This window comes from Ovis aries, chromosome 2, assembly GCF_016772045.2.
Source record: "Ovis aries strain OAR_USU_Benz2616 breed Rambouillet chromosome 2, ARS-UI_Ramb_v3.0, whole genome shotgun sequence".
In the NCBI taxonomy this organism is placed as follows: Eukaryota; Metazoa; Chordata; class Mammalia; order Artiodactyla; family Bovidae; genus Ovis; species Ovis aries.
In genome coordinates, this window is record NC_056055.1 from 246,679,514 (window position 1) to 246,701,324 (window position 21,811).

Consider the following 21,811-nt stretch of genomic DNA (forward strand, 5'->3'; position numbering starts at 1 on the left):
TCTGGATTCCCTTGAGACCAAGTAATGAGATGTAGCAATAAATCCTAGAGTCACCCAGAGCACAGCATCCTTCAGCCAGCCTCCCCCGGCCCTCTGCTCCCACCCAGCCACAGCCCATCCTTTCTCCCCCTCCCCCAAGAAAAGCTGCCTATGGCGTTAACCATCTCACAGCTTCGTTTCCTTCCTGAGTGACGTTGCAGACAGCAGGGGGTTACTGCTTAGGGGATATGCAGCCATCCCCAAGGTATCCCTCACCTGGTCCTGCTCCTCCCTCAAGCTCAGTGTGGGCAGCTTCCTTCCAAATAGGTGTCTGGACCACGAACCCCTTGAGGGCAGGAATTGTGTGTGAGCAGCCCCTGTGCCTCCTGTATCTGGGATGAAACGAACAGAGAGTGCACGCTCTGTAAGTGAAGTGTCTAACGTAGACGTTCACATTGTATCAGTCAGGACAGGTGAGGTTATGCCGCAGGGACAAACACACCCCACATCCTTAGAGATGGAGCACAGCAGAGGCTCATTTCTCGCTTGTGCCTCCCGTGCAACGTGGGTAGGCCGGGGCTCTGATCTTTGTAGTCACTCAGCCACCCAGGCCAGTGGAAGCTCCCTCAGCAGGAGGTTGAGATTGTGGTGAATTACACACTGGCTCTTCGGTTTCACCTGGAACTAACACGTGACTTTCGCTCATGTTTCGTCAGCTAGAGCAAGGCAAACCGACATCCGGGAGAGGCCACTGAGCATTCCCACCATGGACTCCAGCTGGAAGACCTTACTTGGATTCTGGCCTCTAATGAACTCTTAGTTGAAACATTAGTTTCTTTATCTACAAAATAGGGACTTTCATTTCTTCCGCTACCCTGCTTCATAGCTTGCAGGATAGAAGAACCCCCTGATGGGAAGCCAGAGTGTGGCAGGTCCTAAGGATGCTGGGATGAGAGCGCCAGAGGTTGATGGTACCCAGGAGCTCCGGCCATGGGACCCCCACACAGACAGAGGCAGGGATGATCCCCAGAAGGTTACCCATCAGAGGACCAGAGATGAGGCCAGTATAGAGCTGGGTCCAGTCGGGCAGGGGGCAGGCTCCAGGCAGACAAAACTCTGAGCTGTGCTGATGGTGACTGGCTCCAGCCCAGGGCCCAGGGAATCAGACATGACCGGATAAAAATGCCTTGGAGACGTAGCGTGTGTGTGCTCAGCCGCGAAGTCGTGTTCAATTCCTAGCGACGCCGTGGGCGGTAGCCCACCAGGCCCCTCTGTCCATGGGATTTCCCAGGCAGGAATACTAGAGTGGGTTGCCATTTCCTTCTCCAGGAGGTCTTCCTGATTCAGGGATTGCCCCTGAGTCTCCTGTGATTCCTGCATTGGCAGGCAGGCTCTTCACCACTGAGCCACCTGGGAAGGCTGACGACGTAGCGAGCGAGTGAGTGAGTGAAAGCCGCTCAGTCGTGTCTGACTCTTTGCAACCCTCTGAACTGTCCAGTCCGTGGAATTCTCCAGGCCAGAAGACTGGAGTGGGTAGCCGTTCCCTTCTCTAGGGGATCTTCCCAATGCAGGGATGGAACCCAGGCCCCCAGTTGCAGGCGGATTCTTCGCCACTGGGCCCCTGGGGAAGTCCCTGCTCTCGGCTTTGGTGTCTGTCACCACAGACGGGACGGATGTCTGTGCTGATGCTTGATGGTGTCCGTTAACCCGGATCCTCGCGGCCTCCTCATGGGCAGGCATCTGACTCACCATGTTCTACAGGGAGGTGGCAGAGCTGAGGCTGCCCCCAGCGCCAGGCCCTGGCCCTCAGTCCGGGTCCCGCTCCCGCGGCCGCGTCCTGCTTCATCCCTCCCCCTTTACTCTGCGCTCGGGGCTCCGGGTCAGGCCCTGTCTGTGTTGCTCACCTCTGTATCACCAGCTCCTGGCACAGGACTTGGCACATACGAGGCACCCGGTACCCGTCAGTGGTTGATTACCTGTCAGTTGATGAGGGACATGCAATCCATGTTTCGCGTTCTCCATGAGTGCCGCCTGCAGAGAACAGTGCCAAGGCCTTAGGGTGGTGAAAGGCTGGAGCTACATGAGCACGTGGACCCCACCGGCCCCGAGACCTCGGCCAGTGGGTCACCCAAGGCCCCTAGTGACCCAGGTCGCTCCACTCCTGGACCTCCCGGCAGGTGTGGCCAGCCAGCACATGCTCGGCGTGCGCAGGATCTGCCCGCTCAGATCCAGGACAGAATGTACATCTGCCGAACTTTGGGCAGGAGAGGAACGTAGCCAGAATTCCCAGGTGAATGGTCCATCTGCCCGCCGACAAGAGGAATTTGCTTTGGAAGTGACTGATCCTCTGACCAAGGGTATTTCTGGCCCCAGCAGGTGGCCGGGGGTGGAGTGCGGGGCCTGATGCCAAGAAGGGCCACCATCCAAGCACAAGAGACCCTGGGCCCCAGATCCAGTGATTGCTCCTATGCATTCACTTTCGAAGGCCTCAAAAAAGTGGAAAGAGAGCTCAATTCAGACTGACTCATGGAAGTGGAGCCAGGAAGGGGCCACGTGAACCGAGAAATCAGTTCTGCCTCAGCTGTTTGTGCACTGATGCGTCTCTTCATTCTCAAAAGGTGTGAAGGGAATTCATTAGTGACCCTGCACGTTGTCTCTGGGCGGCGGCCCTGTCCACACTGTTGGCAAGACGTCCCGGGATATGCTGGCTCACCTGTTTGTATTTTGGCTCAGCCAATAAGAGCCCGCAAGGCCTGCCGCACTCTGGGCACCTGGGCCCATCCGTGGCGTCAGCCCTGGCTCCCCCTTCCATCCTGCATCTGTAAGTCGGCCCCATCCAACTGCTTCTCCTGGAGACTTCAAGATACATGAAACCTGCTCATCACTGTCCCAATGCCCTGCACCCTAAGCCAGGCTGAGGAGTTAAATGGGACACAGGGGCCTCCTGGGCTTGCTCAGGGCTTAACCACAAGGGTTTAGTGAGCAAGCTCTGTACCCAAGGCTTCCCTGGTAGCTCAGACAGTTAAGAATTGGCTTGTAGTGCAGAGACCCGGGTTTGATCCCTGGGTCAGGAAGATCCCCTGGAGAAGGGAAAGGCTACCCACTCCAGTATTCTGGCCTGGAGAATCCCCTGGACAGAGGAGCCTGGCGTGTGACAGTCCACGGGGTCACAGAGTCAGAAACGGCCGAGCAGCTTTGATTCAGCCTGTACCCGGCACCCGTACTAAGTGCTTTGCGTGTTTTCTCTCCTTTATTTATTTATTTTTTAACTTTTTTTTTGTTTGATGTGGACCATTTTTAAAGTCTTTACTGGATTGGTTACGATATCGCTTCTGTGTTGTGTTTTGGATTTTTGGCCAGGAGGATTGTGGAATCTTGGCTCCCTGACCTGATGTAGACCCCACAGCCCCTACCTTGGAAGGCAACGTCTTAACCGCTGGGCTGCCAGAGAAGTCCCGGGAGCTTTCCCTTAACGTGTAAACGAACCTAAGATGCGGGCAGAGATCCCTCTCTTGCCAGTGAAGAGGCTGGGGGCAGGGACTGCATCCACTTCATTCTTGAAATGGGGGACTTGGCCCAGGGAAGAGGCACGCTAGCGTGCACGTGGAGGGCCGGGACCCAGTGTGACGGCTCAGCCTCTTGGGGCGGTGGGTGTAACCACACAGTGCTTATTGTTACTGTTCAGCCGCTCAGTCGTGTCCGACTCTCTGTGACCCCGTGGACCGCAGCATGCCAGGCCTCCCTGTCCTTCACTAACTCCCGGAGCTTGCTCAAACTCATGTCCGTGGAGTCGGTGATACCATCCAACCATCTCCTCTGTCGCCCCCGTCTCCTCCCACCTTCAATCTTTCCCAGCATCAGGGTCTTTCCAAATGAGTCAGCTCTTTGCATCAGGTGGCCAGAGTATTGGAGCTTCAGCTTCAGCATCAGTCCTTCCAGTGAATATTCAGGGTTGATTTCCTTGAGGACTGACTGGTTTGATCTCCCTGCTGTCCGAGGGACTCTCAAGAGTCTTCTCCAGCACTGCAGTTCAAAAGCATCAATTCTTCGGTGCTCATTTTATCCCACAAACATCAGAAATTATAGCCTCCTATACTGAGGGTTCCAACAGATGATTTGGAGTCATCCGGTTCAGACCCCTACACATATAGGATCCCCTTGACATCATCCATCAGAAGTCTCTACTAGCATCTGCTTACTCACTCCCAGTGACAGGAAGCTTACTACTCTGCCCAGGTTGGTTAGGAACTTAGGAAGGGATCAGTTTAATCTGGAAGTCAGTGGCTTGTGGGCTGTGGAACATTAGGCCCTGCTCAGAGTCTGTCAAGGCTGCTCGTGTTCATGTATTTCCAGGGAGGCACTGGCACCGCAGCAGAGCCCCGAGGGCTTCAGTGCCTGGGTGGCCAGCGTGCCCCCAGGTCTGCGCTCAGCCTTTTCAGAAACAAGATTTTACCCATTTTGAACCCGGAGCTGATCAGCGCCCCTATTAAGCACATTCACAAGAGACAGCATTGGGAACTGAACGCTGATTCATTTCTGTCCACCAGTAATTGTCGATTTCATGCAAATGGAGCAGATGTCCACGCTCTCTGTCCAAGCTCCTGGGAAACAGATTATCTGCCAAAGCTTCTCTCTGCAGGGCGAGGGAGGGGCAGCTTCCAGGAATTATTTTCCCGGCCATGATGATCCCTGGTGCCCCTCCAGCTTCACGAACACATCCCCACCCAGGGACCTTTCTCAGTTTCCCTCCCTCCTGGGCCTCCCCCTCACTGAGAATGTTGTATAAACTAGTCCCTTGCATGAGTCTGGTTGATAATAACTGAAGAACCCAGACCCTCTGCAGTGAAGGAGCAGCCCTCTGGGGGTTTGGGGATCCCAGCAGGGGAAGGAAGCACCTCGTGTCTTCTCAGTTTACATAGTAATGGGCTATCTCAGTTCACAGCATTCCATAATGAAAACTGTTAGGGTTTTATTTCCCCTTAAATCTAAGAATTCCGTGACTAGCAAGCCTGCTTAGCCAATATCCCCAAAGTGGTGGTCTTTTAGAAAACCTCCAGGTCTGCTTTGTAGAACAGAAGGTTAGAACCTTCCTGCCTGTGGGTGGCGTGTTCCCCACAGTTCAGATTTTAATGACAGAGGTTGAGTTTGGGGGTCCCCCTGTCCCTGCCACCCCAGCGTAAGTGTCCCCGTGTGAACTCTGACTTTTCAAGTCTCTAGAACGTTCTTCTTTCTTTGGTTCACTGGTACTCAGACCTGTATTTATTTATTTATGCAAAACCCATCTCCTGGATTTGCAGGACTTCTCAAGAAATATAGATAAATATGAAACATCAGGGCCAAAAGTAAAGCACAGATGTGAAGAGGGGACACAGCCAGCTGAGAAGCTCAAATGCAGGAGAGTGGACCCTGCGGGCAGGCCTAGACCCGAATCTCAGCTCTGCCACTGAGCACACGTCCTGTCCCTGTGCCTCAGTCTCCTCCCCTGTGAAATGGATCCAGTAATACCTCCTTCAGCTCATGATTGAAAGAACTGAATAGGGTGATATATGTAAAGCACTTAGCAGAAATGGCTGGCAAGTCTCAGGCGTTCAGGAACTGCTATCTTTGTCCCTGTTACCGCTGTGGTTGTACTTTCCCCTGTTATTACCCAGCTGCTATAACAGCTGTGGCTTCAGCTACTCACTTCCTAGCCGTCAGAGCAAAAGCAGAAAGCATTGATCCTATTTCTCACTTCTACAAGGGGACGTGGAGATACCAGCTCTGCTGGTGGTAAGGCCATCCTTTTCAACCTGCCTCACTTTGTCTGAGAGTTTCACACTCTCCTGTGAGGAGCTAAGTGCTCAGGTTCAGGCTTAATTAGCCATCAGAGCCTCAAACAGCTCTGCCTTCTGCTCGCTGGAAAGGTTTACAGACCCAGTACCATGAAGACCACACCGTGGCTGGGAATAACCTCTCCAGGGTGCTGCCTAATTGTCGGGAGGGTGGTAGCAGGGGTGTCTGCAGAAACTCAGGCAGGGAGATAACGATGTCTTCAGCTTTGAACACCTGGGTACTTGAAAGAATGTTAATTAGGCGGCAAGTCCCAAGTTGGACTCTCACTGGTGTAATTTTACATTTAGTAATTTAGCAGTTGCTGGGGATAGAGGCTTCAGGGGACTGTTGTTGAACATGGCTTACAGCTTAGCAAGCAAGGGAGTCAGTTTAGTTGCTCAGTTGTGTCCGACTCTTTGTGACCGCATGGACCGCAGCACACCAGGCCTCCCTGTCCATCACCAACTCCCAGAGCTTGCCCAAACTCATGTCCATCGAGTCGGTGATGCAATCCAACCATCTCATCCTCTGTCGACCCCTTCTCCTCCCGCCTTCAATCTTTCCTAGCATCAGGGTCTTTTCCAAGGAGTCAGCTCTTTCCATCAGGTGGCCAAAGTATTGGAGCTTCAGCTTCAGCATCAGTCCCTCCAATGAATATTCAGGACTGATTTCCTTTAGGATGGACTGGTTGGATCTCCTTGCAGTCCAAGGGACTCTCAAGAGTCTTCTCCAACTTTGGCCCAGCCTTAGATACCCCATAAGAGGTCTGCGGGGGTTTTGTTTGGTTTTTAATATGTATTTATTTATTTATTTGGCTGCGCTGGGTCTCAGTTGCAGCACGTGAGATCTAGTTCCCTGACCAGGGATCAAACCTAAGCCCCCTGCATTGGGAGCTCAGAGTCTTAGCTGCTGGACCACAAGACAAGTCCTGTGAGGGACTTGTTGAACCGCACTCAATGAAGCCAGCTGACTGAGTCACCGTTCCTGCCAGGTTCTTCCCATGAAGTGTCTCTTTGATGGTCCCAGCCAACCTGGGCGGGCCTAGGCCCCGTGACCCATGGCAAGGCCCTCTCCACTGCCCCGGGGGGACCTTGGACCTGTCTCTTGAATGGTACAACTGAGTGTTCACCCAGCTTGTCCAGGCTGCACAGCCAGTAAAAGTCAGGGTCAAGTCTGGAGCCTTCTTCTCGGGGCTCTTCTCAGGGACCCTGGGGCGTGGCGGGTGCTCTGGGGTGTGGTCAGCCCAACTCTTGCAGGTGGCTTTCCTGGAAGGTCCTGGCAGAGTGTCCCGGGACGCCTGGAGCATCTATGGCTGCCACAGCACCACCTGGTGGTGACTTTTGGAGCATGCACCTCACGAGCCCAGTGGAGAGCGGGCTTCCAGCAAGCGCCGGCCGGGGAGGGTCCGGCCGGCGGCCTCCCTTGAGGCTTCTGCAGAACTGAGCACCTCCTGCCTGTCTGAGAGAGTTCCATGTCAGCCAGCCACATCTTCCCTGCCTGTATTTATTAGACATCAGAGATACAAAGCAGAGAGGGAGTTCCCTGGCGGTCCAGCAGTTAGGACTACATGCTTTCACTGCTGGAGGCCTGGATTTGATCCCTGGTTGAGGAACTAAGATCCCACAAGCTGCAAGGTGTAGCCAAAAAAAAAAAAAAAGGTGGGGGGAGATATAAAGAGGGGAGGATCTGGTATTTACCGAGCTCCTGCTGGGAAAGGTGTTTCCTGACATCATCTCTTAGAGTCTTCCCAACAGCCCTGCAAGTCAGTGATTCTCCAGCCCTTTCTGGATGAGGAGATGGACAGGCGCGGCCTGGCCCAGCTCCCATGGCCCCATCGGACCCCTGCTCATGTCATCAAAGCAGAAGGTCTGCCCTCCTAAGCGTCCCTGGGCTTCCCAGGCAGCAGCTCCCCAGCGTGTGCTGTCATTGCAGTGAACTTTTTCCCCTCCCCAGATGAAAATCAGGAGGAAATGCTCTGAAAAAGAACTTCTCTTAAGAAAGAAAAATCAAATCCCGTCGGTCCATTAGCGATGTCCCCTTTTTCTTTAATGACCAAGAACTATACAAGATCAGGTTCCTGCGGCACTTATTTTAAAAGACGGAAGGGAACCCAGCTAGGGTTGTTTCTGAGGATTCCACAGCATCACAGAGGTCACTGGGAGGCCCCTGCCCTGTGCAGACCCGAGTGGAGAAAGTCATTGGCAGAGAGGAGGAAGAGCAATGACCAGGCTTATGATATGCCTCCAGTTACCCCACCGGGAACTTGAACTCAGGCCCAAAGACATGCATTCATGCTCACAGGGTCATTCAAAGAGGTGAGCTGCTGCCAGAACTGGGCCCGCTCTGGGATCTGAGGCTCCACAGTTTTGCAAGGCTGTTCATGCAAGGATATGGCAGCGTTAGTCATAAAGACATTACTACCAGCAGCTTTATCAGTGATCTCTGCCCTGACTGTTCCTGACCAGCAATCACTGTATCATCTGTTTCAGAAATGGAATAAAGAGCTATAAATCTTGGGAGCGGGTAAGAGGAAGCAGCCACGGGGAAATCTTATTTTGAACCCAGATCTAGACTCTTTAAGTAAATTACCCAGTGGAAACATGACCGCTGCTGTCAGAATGGGAACCTGACATCGGAGTCCAGAGAACCTCAGAAGTTCAGTGGACTCAGACTCGCTAAACTGTAGACAGCGCTGTGGACCCCAGGTTATAAGCACTAGCAGAATGGGAATAACCACTCTGGATTTTCAGCCACGTTCCCAGCCACAGGCATTACCATACAGGTCCTCAATCCAAACTACACAGATTCCCATGTAAGAGCAGCTTTAAAGATAAGGTCTTATTCCATAAAATTTATAAAAACATGAAAAAAAAAAAAAACCACTATATGGGAAAAGCGCCAAGAAGCAAACATCAAGATTAGATCCTTAATTTAACAGAATGGCCTGAAGGAGTGCCCCCCTCAAAAAAATAAGCATGATTATAATCATTAAGGACATAAATTAAAACATTGAAGGATAAGTAGAAAGAGTAAGATGCTGGGGAAAAAAAAGAAGTACAGGGAGGTTTTAAAATGAAACCAGTGGAACTTTTAGAAATGAAAAAAATAGTCATTGAAATTAAAACTTTGGTGGGAAAGTTAAACAGATTAGACAAAGCTAATCCTTCCCAAAGGAAAGATCTTTGGGGTACGTATTAGATATGTTAAGGTCAGAAGAGCAGCGCCTCCTGAGTGGCTCACAATTCAACAGTCTGGCAGTCAGAAGCGCTTTACAAAGCGGAGGATCACTCTGATAATGAACGTGCCCAGGGGGCTCCCTTGGACTTGAGACGTACCATTCTAATTTCCCCTGCAGGGGCCCTGGAGAAGGAAATGGCAACCCACTCCAGTGTTCTTGCCTGGAGAAGTTCATGGACTGAGGAGCCTGGTGGGCTCCTCTGAGATTGCCATGGGATCGACTGAGTGACTGACACTTACTTACACTTAGAGAGGGAAATAATGAATTGGAGGATCGGTTTGAAGAATTACTCCCAGTGCGTTGTGCAGAGACAAAGAGATAGAAGGTAGGAAAGAGAAGTTAATGCTCAGCAGTTGCCTAATTCCAACTCCAGAAAGGAGAGAATAGGAAAGAGAGACAGTTTACTGACTGAGATTGACTGACAGACACGATTCCTAAGGTTCAGGGAACATGAGTCTTGAGCAGAATAAATATGTTATACCTACACAGATCATAGTGAACTCCAGAGGTAAAAAGGAATTATTTAATTACTTTTAAAATGAATTTTTAGAAATAATACTTAGAAAGAAACCTCAACTAGACTGATGAGACTTCTCAAAACAATAGAAACCAGAAAAGAAAACAAAAAAAATAGCTGTCAATCTAAAATTGTATATCCATCCAGCTAAACTATCATTCGAGGTGGAAGCCAAAGGATATTTTCAAAGACTGAGCAAGTTTACCTCGAAGAGAGCCTTGCTGCAGTAGCTCCTCGAGGAACTCTACTTCAAAAAACAGCGACTATCACTGTGATAATACAGACGGAACATCTAGCCCCGTTCCCCGAATCCAGGACCGTGCCCATGACCACCAGCTGCCTTTATCATAAGTGAATGAAGGCCTCCAGACCCCGCTCTGCAGCTCTGACCGCTGGGCCTTTGGACCTGGTTGCTTGATCTTGCACTTGATCAAATCAGTGCTTGAACACCCTACCTTGATCTTGCCTAAAGGATTCTGCCTTGGCCTATTTTCCAGTTCTCTAGGAGGATCCTGCCTTCATTCAGGGTCCCAAAACCACACCCCTGAAAGCAGCCACTTGCCAACATCCTGGCTGGGCCACTTCAGTCCCCAGGCGACACTCCCACCCGGTGTTCCTCCCACTCCTCTTCTCACTGGGTGAGAATTCAAAGGGACATTCACCTAGTACTGGTGTCACCAGGGATTCTGACCCGTTGCTTCCTGCACACGAGCTGTCAGTACTTTGCAGTGTTTCGGATATGTTGCATATATCTGCGGTAGACTGATTGCAGCAAAAAATGGCCCTACTTCTCCACCCCTCCTTGCTTTCACATCTTTTTCAATATGACCTTGAAGCTCTTCCCATCAAGAAGTGCAGTCCGTTTCTCCACCCTTTGAATCTTGGCTGGCCTTGTGACTTGCGTTCACTAAAAAAAACTAAGTAAAGGAAATGACATCATATCCATTTCAGACTTAAGCTTCAGAAGATCTTGCGCATGGGTGTCATCCTTGCCTTAAGAACAAGTCAAGGCTAGCCCCCTGGGGGATGGAAGACACGTGAGGCAAAGCCATGTAATCGTAGCCAGCCCCCAGCCTACCCACCAGCTGGTCGTAGACACATGAGTAAACCCAGTGGGATCAAGCATGCTGGAATGATCTGAGCAGAACTGCATAGCCCATTGGTAGGCTCATGAGAAATAACAAATGGTTATTTCAAGTCACTGAGTCTGGGGATTATTTGTTACACAGCAGTAGCTAACCAATAGAATATATAAGACATTTTATTTGTGTATATGCATATAGATAATGAATCTGCTGGTGTTAGACTGGCTCACAGCCTGAAGCTGACCAGCAGCTACTTCTAAGTTACGTCATCTTGCTCAATTTAACCCTTCTGGTGGGGAATTGAGTGTACGTGCTAGGGTATGGACTGACAGCCATAACTCCCCACCAGAAACTGCGCAGTGTGGCAGGATTCATGCAGACCCCTCTTCCTTTGTGTGATCTTTCCACCCACCTTGGTTTGGCAGGTGTTCCCAAGGTTAGCAAAGCAAAAGGTCGTGTGCCTTTGGCGTGGTACCCACATCAGGATACCAGTCTTCCAGCAAACTCCAGCCTGCTAGTGTGTGTCTTGAATCAACCGAATAAGAACTGTTTATCTTGGCAAGTTGTGTTGTTCTGGTTTTAATATTCAATTTTACAAGATGTCGCAGTTATCAAAAGACATGTTTCGGCTCAAGATTAGGGAAGTAGAGTAGGAGAGAAAATGTAGGCATCGCTGAATTCCACTCTGCCCCTTATTGTGTGACTTTGGGCAAATCACTTAGTGTCTCTGAGGCAAGTTTTTCCCATCGTAAAATGGGAGTAGTCCTGCTTGCCTTCTAGGATTGCTATGAGAAGAAAATGAAGCAGTATATGTATGAAGCTCTTAGCCTAGGTAAGCTGTGATGGTGACAAAGAAAAGAAGGGAGGTTAAGAAATAGAATACCAGAACTTTGTTTAAAAACAAACAACAGAGGAAAAACCTTTGCAGCAAGATCTCTCGCTCCAGTTTCTGTCCCAGCTCCTAAGGAGTTAGACCAGCATGACTGCCTGTGATATTTGAAGGATAAAACCAAGGCAAAAGAGTTCCTCACTAAGCTCAGATACGCTTAGACATCCTGACCCTTGAATTCCTAAACTCTCGCTTGGCTGGAAACTGAGTCTGGGCTGCCACCAGCTGAAATGCAGAGCAGGCTGTCACTCAGTCAGCTGGCTCTTTCATCTCCAGGACAGCAGACATCGCCTTTGATGCAATTTCTTTCCCTTCTACGGAATCGCATCTCCCAGTTGCTTTGTCTGCAGACAGACCCCGCTTTAGCCTCCCCTGGAGAGGCGGGTGGGCAGCCACGAGAGGTCAGGCACGCAGATTAATTTTTCGGGCCCCCAGATGCTAGTAACAGCCTTACCACTTTGCCGAATGGAAAAGACGGAAATCAAAAGGGAGAGATGAAGGCTTACTCCTTCCATGAAATCATCCCAAATCCCTATAATCCATCCAAATGGGCTCCCTTAAACGGTTCTTTCTAGTGTGAACCTCATTCCACTGAAGGCTTGGGAGGAGGGGGACAGTCAAAGCTTGCCTTCATCTCCCTTCCCTCCGGCTCCTGGACCTCTCGCTCGCCCCTCCGCCGCGTCTGTGCGTTTATCTTGCGTTTACGTGTGTCTTTGGCATGGATTCCATTTGTGTTAGATGCGGTTCACAGCATTTTCTTCAAGGTCTGTTTTCTGGACCCGCCATCAGGAGGTAACTTCCTCGTTCATTTCCCACCTTATCTGTCCGTGCACACACAACCCCCTGTCAGGAGGAAGAACATCCTTCTTTTTCGCTTCTCAAACTGTGGTCTTTGCAGCGCGGGAGAATCTCATTACTGACAGTGTGATAGGCTTGTGGGAGCGTGTGATGTGGCCTTTCCTGCCGTGTGGTGAGATTTCTGTGAAGCTCCTAGAGGAGGCTGGTTGGAGAGATCGGGCAGGCACCGCCAGAGCCTGCCTCATGTTCCGAAAGCACATGGTCTGGAGAGGACAGAATGACAGCGGCGAAGCCGGGAGTGGCCATTCCCAGCGACACAGGGTCCTCCCTCGTCGTGCAGAAGGGATTCTCCGTGGGACTCTGAAAGAGCTAGCCCTACTTGGTACATTTTAAGAGTGTCTAGTTTGACAAAGACTCAGTTTATCAACAACCTCAGATATGCACTATTCTAATGGCAGAAAGTGAAGCGGAACTGAAGACCGTCTTCATGAGGGTGAAAGAGGAGAGTGGAAAAGCTGGCTTAAAATCCAACATTCAGAAAGCTAAGATCGTGGCATCTGGTCTCGTCACTTCACGGCAAAGGGAAGGGGAAAAAGTGGAAGCAATGACAGGTTTTATTTTCTTGGGCCTCAGAATCACTGCGGATGGTGACTGTAGCCATGAGGTTGAAAGACGCTTGCCCCTTGGAAGAAAGGCTATGAGAAACCTAGACGGCATAGGAAAAAGCAGAGACATCACTTTGCTGACAGAGGTCCATATAGTCAAAGCTATGGTTTTTCCATTAGTCATGTAGAGATGTGAGAGTTGGACCTTAAAGAAGCCTGAGTGCCAGAGAATTGACCTTTCAAATTGTGGTGGAGGACTCGTGAGAGTGCCTTGGATAGCCAGGAGTTCAAACCGGTCCATCTTAGAGGAAATCAACCCTGAATATTCATTGGAAGGACTGATGCTGATGCTAAAGCTCCAATACTTTGGCCACCTGTTGCAAAGAACTAACTCATTGGAAAAGACCCTGATGCTGGGAAAGATTGAAGGCAGGAGGAGAAGGGGGCGACAGAGGATGAGATGGTTGGATGGCATCGCCGACTTGATGGACATGAGTTTGAGCAAGCTCCAGGAGATAATGAAGGACAGGGAGGCCTGGCGTGCTGCAGTCCAGGGGGTCGCAAAGGGTCAGACCCGACTTGGGGACCAAACAGCAACAGAGAGGGTTTTAAAGACCAAGGCTCTAGAGTAAAAGGGTTCCTGCTGTTGTGAAGAAGTAGCCATCCTCAGCTGTTGGGGGGTTTTTTTGTGTGTGTGATTGGTTTTGTTTGAAAAGCTAAGACAATCCCCAGAGTGCCAGGAGCACCCCAGTGGTAAAAGTGTCATATCAGGAGTCTGGTGTGATAAGAGCAGTTGACAAGATAGAAACTGATTTATCTAAATCCTGAGTGATAAAAAGCAAGATGGTTGCACAACAGTGTGGCTATACTTAATGCTACTGAGCTGTACTCTTAAAAATGGTTAAGGAACGTCCCTGGAGGACCAGTGGGTTTAGACGTAGCCTTCCAGTGCAGGGGGCTGGGACCCCTACTCGGGAAACTAAGACCCCACAAGTGTCACAGCTAAAAACTAAAAAATAAAGCAGAAGCAATATTGTAACAAATTCAATAAAGACTTTTTTAAAAGGTCCACATCAAAAAAAATGTTTTAATGGTTAAGATGAAAACTCTTATGTTACGAGTATTTTACCATAACATTTTTTTAATTTTGAGACTTTCCTGGCGGTCCAGCGGTTAGGACTGTGTGCTTTCCCTGCCAGGGGTGCGGGTTCAATCCTTAGTTGACTAACTGAGATCCCACAGGCTGAGTGGCGGGGCCAAAAAAAAAATGTGTTTTAGTAAATGAGGAAGTGTTTACCCGTAGTTTATAGCTCTATAGCTGCTTCTCTCCAGAGGCTTCGTCCTCCGACCACGTGCCCGGCATCACCGCTCCCCGCCACTGCCTCCTCAAATAGTACCTGCAATTAGCAGGTGGCTAGAAACAGGCACGGAGAAGGCAATGGCACCCCACTCCAGTCCTCTTGCCTGGAAAATCCCATGGATGGAGGAGCCTGGTAGGCTGCAGTCCATGGGGTCGCGAAGAGTTGGACACGACTGAGCGACTTCACTTTCCCTTTTCACTTTCATGCATTGGAGAAGGAAATGGCAACCCACTCCAGTGTTCTTGCCTGGAGAATCCCGGGGACAGGGAGCCTAGTGGACTGCCGTCTATGGGGTCGCACAAGGTTGGACAGGACTGAAGCAACTTAGCAGCAGCAGCAGCAGCAGCAGAAACAGGCGTGGTACTGTAATGGCAAAGCCCTCTCCGAAAACAGTGTGTCCTGCCCACCATTTCTTCCTCGCTGCCAACTTGATTGTCTGCATGGGAAAAACAGTGGATCCCACTGACCAGGCATGTGCTGGGCACCACCCTGAGCATATAACAACCTCACTCCAGCCCCGGGAAATCAACATTATTGTCTTATCTCCATTTTACACGAGGAAGCTAAGGCTCCAAGTTACTAAACAACTGACTTCAATGCACGCAAAACCAGCATTTGAAGATTTCTTTTGTGCTCAAGGTCAAGCAACTTCTCCCAGACTGGCGATTCCCAACCTCCGTGCCCTTGGGCCCTTTCTGCTGGCAAACATTTCCCAGCCCTGCGTGGGGCACTAGTCACTCTTTCAGCGCCTTCTGGTGGAGAAAGAATGTAACGACAAAAAGCTACCTGAATCCAGAAATTCTGTGAGTCGCAACAGCCACCTGATAGTCCTAATCAGGGCACCTGCCCTGTGAGACAGGCGGCATTTAACTGGCCGGCGGCGGTTTGCACTCATGCAGGCCCTCAAATTCGCTCTGGATCTTTGCCCCCAGAGATGAGGCACCTTGAGCTACACCACGAAGCTCCTGAAGGTCTGGAGATCCCGAGCCTTCCGTATCACGTAGGCCAAGCCCAGGGGATTCTGTGGATATGGCTGATGTCAGGTGCTTCTTGGGAGGGTCACCACAAGCCTCTGACTCACACTGTCAGACGCCAGGGGAGGAGACTGAGGGCGGGTTGGCTCAGTCTGGGCGGGGTCAGAAGGACCGTTCATGTTCTTGCCCGCTGCAGACCGCAGCTAGCCACAGGAGCAGAACCCTGGAAACCAGCAGCTAAAGAGCTGAGTCCTCACTTGAGCGCTCAGTTGCTTCAGCCGTGTCTGACTCTTTGCAACCCTGTGGACCTTAGCCCGCCAGCCTCCTCCGTCCATGGGATTCTCCAGGCACGAATACTGGAGTGGGTTGTCATGCCCTCCTCTGGGGGATCTTCCCACCCCAGGGATGGAACTCGTGTCTCCTGCGTTGCAGAGGCTTCTTTACTGACTGGGCCAGCAGGGAAGCTCAAACAGCTGAGAGCAGTGGTTAGACACGCTCACATTTACTTTCAGCAGAGTCAGCACTTGCTCTTCATTATCCAGTCTCCAGAGATCCTCGACTGGCACCTCTCAGAAGAAGTTGTACCAGGAGGGAAAAAAAAATTTTTTTTGCATGTTTTCTCACCACAAAGGGTTCATACTGCCGAGTCCCGTGGCTTGCTTTTGTTCATCCCACAAGTACTTACTGAGCACAGCACCTCTGCCAGGTGCTGTTTGCTGAAGGCCCTGGGGATTCCCTGTTGTTGCTCAATAGCTCAGCTGTGTTCAACTCTTTGTGACCCCATGGACTGCAACACGCCAGGCTTCCCTGTCCTTCACCAACTCCCGGAGCTTGCTCAAACTTATGTCCATTGAGTCAGTGATACCATTCCACCATCTCGTCCTCTGCCGTCCCCTTCTCCTCCTGCCTTCACTCTTTCCCAGCATCAGGGTCTTTTCCAGTGAGTTGGCTCTTTGCATCAGGTGGCCAAAGTATTGGAGTTTCAGCTTCAGCATCAGTCCTTCCAGTGAATATTCAGGACTGATTTCCTTTAGGATTGGCTGTTTTGATCTCCTTGCTGTCCAAGGGACTCTCAAGAGTCTTCTCCAACACCACAGTTCAAAAGCATCAGTTCTTCGGTGCTCAGCCTTCTTTATGGTCCAACTCTCACATTCATACATGACTCCTGGAAAAACCATAGCTTTGACTATACAGACCTCCCTGGGGAACATGAGAAAGAACAGTCTCAGCCCTCGGGGAGGTCCCATGTAGTGGCAGACAGACTGTAAAAGAGATTTTAAAAGACAACTAGGGCATGAGTTAGATGGTTTCAAGTGCTGTGGAGAAAAGGAAATCAGAGAAGAGAGATGGGACTCCTGGGCGGGGTGGGAGGTCGAATCCTCCTCCCCTTGGAGGGTGACAGTTAAGCAGAGAGGTGCCGGGGGGAGGTGTGTGGATGTCAGGGGGAAGGGCATTGGGAGGAGGGGTCCGCGAAAGGGGGATCAGGGAAAGGCCTGGCGTGTTCTGGAACAGCGAGGCCAGTCTGCCTGGAGCAGAGCGAGTGAGGGATGCGTGGGGGAGGTCCCAGCGGGCTTCAGGAGCTGCTGAAGCTGACTTACCCCAGGAGAGATGGACTGCACGAGAGGGTCTTGAGCGTGAGAGTGAAATGATCTGACTCTCCCCCCAGTGGAATTTGCATATTACACAATCCACCATCTTCAGTGTGTAAGTCAGTGATTTTCAGCAAACGTGCAGTCCAAACCATCACACGACTCAGTTGTTGAAAATTTCCATCACCCCCAGAAGGTACCTACCTCGTGCCTACGACTTGACTTTTAAAGGGATCACTTTGGCTCCTGTATTAGGAATAAAAATAAGAGATAGAAGCCAAAGACAGCTTGGACAAGAAATGTTTCTCATAGCACACGTGCGTGACGAAAAGCACCGAGAGTGGAGAGGTGAAGACAAGACTGGTGAACACTTCCTGGTGCTTCAGTGGCCGAGATGCCTCACGCCCAGTGCAGGGGGCCTGGGCTCAGCCCCTGCTCGAGGCACTAGATCCCGCATGCCGCAACAAAGGTGGGAGATGCCGTGCGCCTCGACCCCATCCAGTGCAGCCAAATAAATAAATACATAACTAAAAAGAAAAAAACAGGACCGACAGAGCATTTCTTCTCCACTGCTGGAGGGATGGAGCTGCCTTAATTCCAAAGTCCTAACAGGGTGAAGGGCCTCCACCTTCGCAGTAAAAGCATTGTATTGAAAACATACGCAGGACCGCTTAAAAAATAAGGAATCCATGCCTAAAAGCTGGGCATGCCTGTGTCCTCTACTTGAAGGTGACCAATGCTTGTTGGACCCCTGACTGTTTATGAAGCTATGGGACTATCTTCACACCTTAAAAATTCACAGGAAGAAAAGTTGATGGTAGCAATTGGAATAAATCCCACATATTTCAGAAAACACTTATGGTTCCTGCAGTTAAATGGTGGTAAGGTGGTCTTATATTCGTTATTATTAGTAAAATGTTAAATCCCAGTTTCTTTTTTAAAACATTTATTTGGCTGTGCTGGGTCTTAGTTGTGGCATGTGGGGTCTAGTCCCCTGACCAGGGGTTGAACCCAGACAGCCTGCATTTGGAGTGTGGCGTCTCAGCCGCTGGACCACGAGGGAACTCCACTGTGACCTGAAGAACCGCATGTGTCCATGGAAGGGCCCTTCTTGACTCTGAAAGTGGAACCTGAGTGAGGATGTTCTGTGTTTTACCTGGAAAACTGAAATTTTCTGGTATTATAAAGGTTTGGACCAAACAATGAATTTTGACATTTTTTTCCCCCAGCATCTAATTCAGTGGCCGGTTTTCTTAACTCAAGACTTCCCCCTCCTGGACTGTATCATTCTGGCAACAGGACGTAGGATTCTCCCTTGGGTGGGTCTGAAATGATTCCCGCTAAGCTTTTTTAGCTAACACCTGTGTGTCACCAAGAGTCGGCTTCGTGGCTTATCTCCAGGTTTGCCTTTTGTTCCAGAGAACAAATCATGTTTTAAGATGTAAGGAGAGCACCTCTGACTGTGTAACCGTCAGAAGGGGAGGAGGTCTCAACAAGCCAGTTTTCAACCAGGCTTCAGTAAATATGTCTCCGGCTCGCTGCCCGCCCTGGCTGGATTTGGCTGTTCTGGACTGTTGTGTGAGTTTCAGCTGCTAGTCTCAGTTCAGCAAAAGGCAGCTACCTCTTTGCTGTTCATCATAGCTGTCGGTTGGGAGTCCCGGCATCCTGGCGGTCGCCCTAGGCGACCTGGTGGGGAATGCCGCAATCCCACTGCTGGCCACAAGGGGTCCCAGCCAGCCAGGTGATGGCCCCTGGGGCAGCAGAGCTCCTGAGATGAAGAGATTCATCGGGTAGGTGTGAGTGGCTGGCGTCCAGTCCAGAGAGAGCGCAAAGCTGTTGGCCCACAGCTGTTGGCCCACAGCTGTTAGCACTTTGGGGGCGATGGTAACCCTCGCCCCGTGATCGCTGCGCTCTGAGTTGCTGCTGCTGGAGGAATGCCCAGGACCTGGCAGCTCCCCGTGCTGGGTTCTAGGCTCAGCTGTGTTCTCACTACCCGTGTGACCTTCGGCACGCCCCCACCCCTCTGACACCCCGTGTTTCCTCAGCAGCCAAGAGCAGGGTTCAGAATAAAATCTACAGCCTCGCTGGAAACACAAACCCTGAAATAGCCCTTAGGTGGAAGAGTATCTGAGTCATCTTTACCATTCAACATGAACCACCAGCTTCCTGAAGTTTCACATCTTTCTGCCAGATTATCCTCTCCCTGGAAGCCAAGGAGTGATATCAGGATTCTGTGCCAGGGAATCTGATCTCTCAGAGCCAGAGGAGCACAGGGGTTCTCAGACTCCTGTTAGCCCGGAACCCCTTGCTCAAACTCTGACACGCAGCTCAAATGGAAACCAGATGCGCTCTGGTTAGAAACCGGGGCCCAGGAAGAGAAAGCCAGCCGCCCGTGTCTCTCAGCAGGAGACAGGCAGGGCTGGCTGAGGTGTGCCTGTAGGGCCCACTCCCCAAGAATGACACGGAGCAGGTGGCTCCCCAAGTGTAGGGGCGCGCGGGACTCTAAGCAGGAGCTGCGTGCTGGGAGGTGGGGCAAGGCAGGCAGGGGGCCCGCCAGCTCCCGCTGTGTGTTCGCCGCCCTGGCTTTTTCCCCACCATGACTTCTCCCCATAAAGACCCTCAGTTCAGTTCGGTCGCTCAGTCGTGTCCGACTCTTTGCAACCCCATGGACTGCAGCACGCCAGGCCTCCCTGTCCATTGCCAGCTCCCAGAGCTTACTCAAACTCATGTCCAGTGAGTCGGTGATGCCATCCAACCATCTCATCCTCTGTCATCCCCTTCTCCTCCCACCTTCAATCTTTCCCAGCGTCAGGGTCTTTTCCAGTGAGTCAGCTCTTCGCATCAGGTGGCCAAAGGATTGGAGTCTCAGCTACAGCATCAGTCCTTCCAGTGAATATTCAGGACAGATTTCCTTTAGGATGGATCTCCGTGCAGTCCAGAGACCCTCAAGGCCGTACCATAGCCACTTGTAGGCTCAGAGAAGTGACTTAGCTCAGAAGTCACTAAGCTGGGATTTGAACCCAGAGCTTTGCAACTACAGAGTGCGTATACTGGCTGTCCCAGGGGGTGGCCGTGTATTTACTCACTCCTTCATTCACACCCTTGAACCCCAAGGATAGACCAGGCTCTGTGCTGCACAGCTGTGACCAAGGCAAGCCGGAGCCCCGCCCTCCCTGAACCCAGAGGTCAGAGGAGGAGACGGATGTAAACAAGTGAGAGGAGGCCAGAGCAGAGCTGGCTCGGCTGGAGTGGCTGGGGGCGGGGCGCGCACGAGCACCCAGGTGGGCTGAGAGCGGCGCTTCTCAAAGTGCGTGTGAGCCATGGGTTTCCAGTCTGCGGGGACATCAAAGAGACACTGCTTCTCTGCTCTGCACTGAGAGGACGGACACCCCACGGGCCAGCGCTCATCCTTGGGCTGCAGTGTGAGGAGCCCTCACCTGAAATCCCCTGAACCGCTAGGTCAGCACCGACGCGTCCGGTCCATGCCCTTTCGCCCCCCTCTCCTCTGCACTCCCGCCTTACTGCCAGGCCGTACAGGCCCCCAGAGACTGTTGCAGAGGAAGGCTGTGGTGTCTCCTGCCTGGCACGTGCAGCGAGCCAGGGACCATGAGCCTTCTAAAGGGAAGCACTCCATCTGAGTCCAGGTCAGTTGTGAGTTTCACGGATGATGGAAATAGATGTGGGTCCCCACCTGGACCGTGCTGCCCACTGGCCACGTGATCCTGAAGATCTCTTTGGTTTCCCTTAACTCTGAAACGGGGATGCTGTGTGCTTATCCGTTCATTCACTCTTGGTTGTGCCGGGTCTTGCTGTGGCAGTCTTCTCCAGCTGTGGGGCACAGGCTCGGTAGTTTCGGGGTGTGGGCCTTGTAGGAATGGAGCAGGCACCAGAGGGCTTGACCTAGGGCCTGAAACTCGGTGAACAGGAGCCGCAGTATGTGTGTGCGTCTGCGTGAACCTGTGCACGAATGAGTTTGCGCCTGCAAGGACAGGGAAGCCTGGCGCGCTGCAGCCCATGGGGTCGTAAATTGTTGGACATGACTGAGCGACTGAGCAATCGTGAGTCCATATCTGCATGCATGTGGGTGTTGTATCCATTTCTTCCACTGCTGTTGGACGGTCCCTCGCAGGACCCACTGAGGCCAGGGGCACTGACGATCTTTCCTGGGGTCTCTCTCCAGATTGCCAAGGGATCATTGAGGACGTCGTCCTGCTGGGCGCACCTGTGGACGGAGAAGCCAAGAACTGGGAGCCTTTCCGGAAGGTGGTTTCTGGAAGGATCGTCAATGGCTACTGCAGGTCTGTCCAGACCTCGTGTCCCTGGGGAGGTGTCGCCTGGGGACACAGATGTTTGAGTCCAGGCCCTTGTCCCGGAGGATCTCAGGGAGCAGTGGGGCACTGGTTCTGAAAGGAGCAAGGCCCAGGCCAGGGGTTCTGAAGCGGGCAGCATCCGTGTCCATGGGACGATGCACGAGAGGGACAGGTCCTGAGGAGGACTTCCCTGGGTCAGGCCCAAGACCAGTTCATAGGATGACTCGAGAGGCCAGGCTGGTCACTGTGATCTGGGGCAAGAGGGACATGGGGGAGTGGGCTGAGACTGAGAAGCAAAGGGTGAGCCCCAGGTGGGAGGTCTGTAAGTGCTGACTAGCGAGCCCCCGTGTGCTGTGTTTGTTTCTTATTCTTCGGCCGCGCTGGGTCTTTGTTGCGGCATGCAGGCTCCTCTGGTCGTCGTGTACGAGCTCATTAGTTGCAGCACGCAGGCTTAGTTGCCCCGTGGTATGTGGGATCTTCGCTGCGACCGGGGATCAAACCCATGTCCCCTGCATTGCAAGGCGGATTCTTAACCCACCAGACCACCAGGGAAATCCCTTGTGTGCATTATTTGGTAGGAAGGGAGTGGGGATTGTCCAGGCTTTCAGAGCAACGTCTCAGGGCGGGGATGACAGCCTTGGGGGGCCCAGCACCC

At 51.8% G+C, this 21,811-nt stretch overlaps 1 protein-coding gene across 9 annotated transcripts in view; it reads left to right on the top strand.

The window, feature by feature from the left end:
• TMCO4 (transmembrane and coiled-coil domains 4) overlaps positions 1 to 21,811 on the top strand; it is a 110,473-nt gene that overhangs the window by 64,801 nt on the left and 23,861 nt on the right. For 8 of the 9 annotated variants that reach the window (XM_060410755.1, XM_042244689.1, XM_042244692.1 and 5 more), the window contains one exon: positions 21,027 to 21,144. In XM_060410755.1, coding sequence (XP_060266738.1) covers positions 21,027 to 21,144 — 118 coding nt within the window. Of the gene's footprint in view, positions 1 to 695; positions 18,047 to 21,026; positions 21,145 to 21,811 lie in introns of those variants that run through there. The other variant, XM_060410758.1, reaches the window with a different exon arrangement.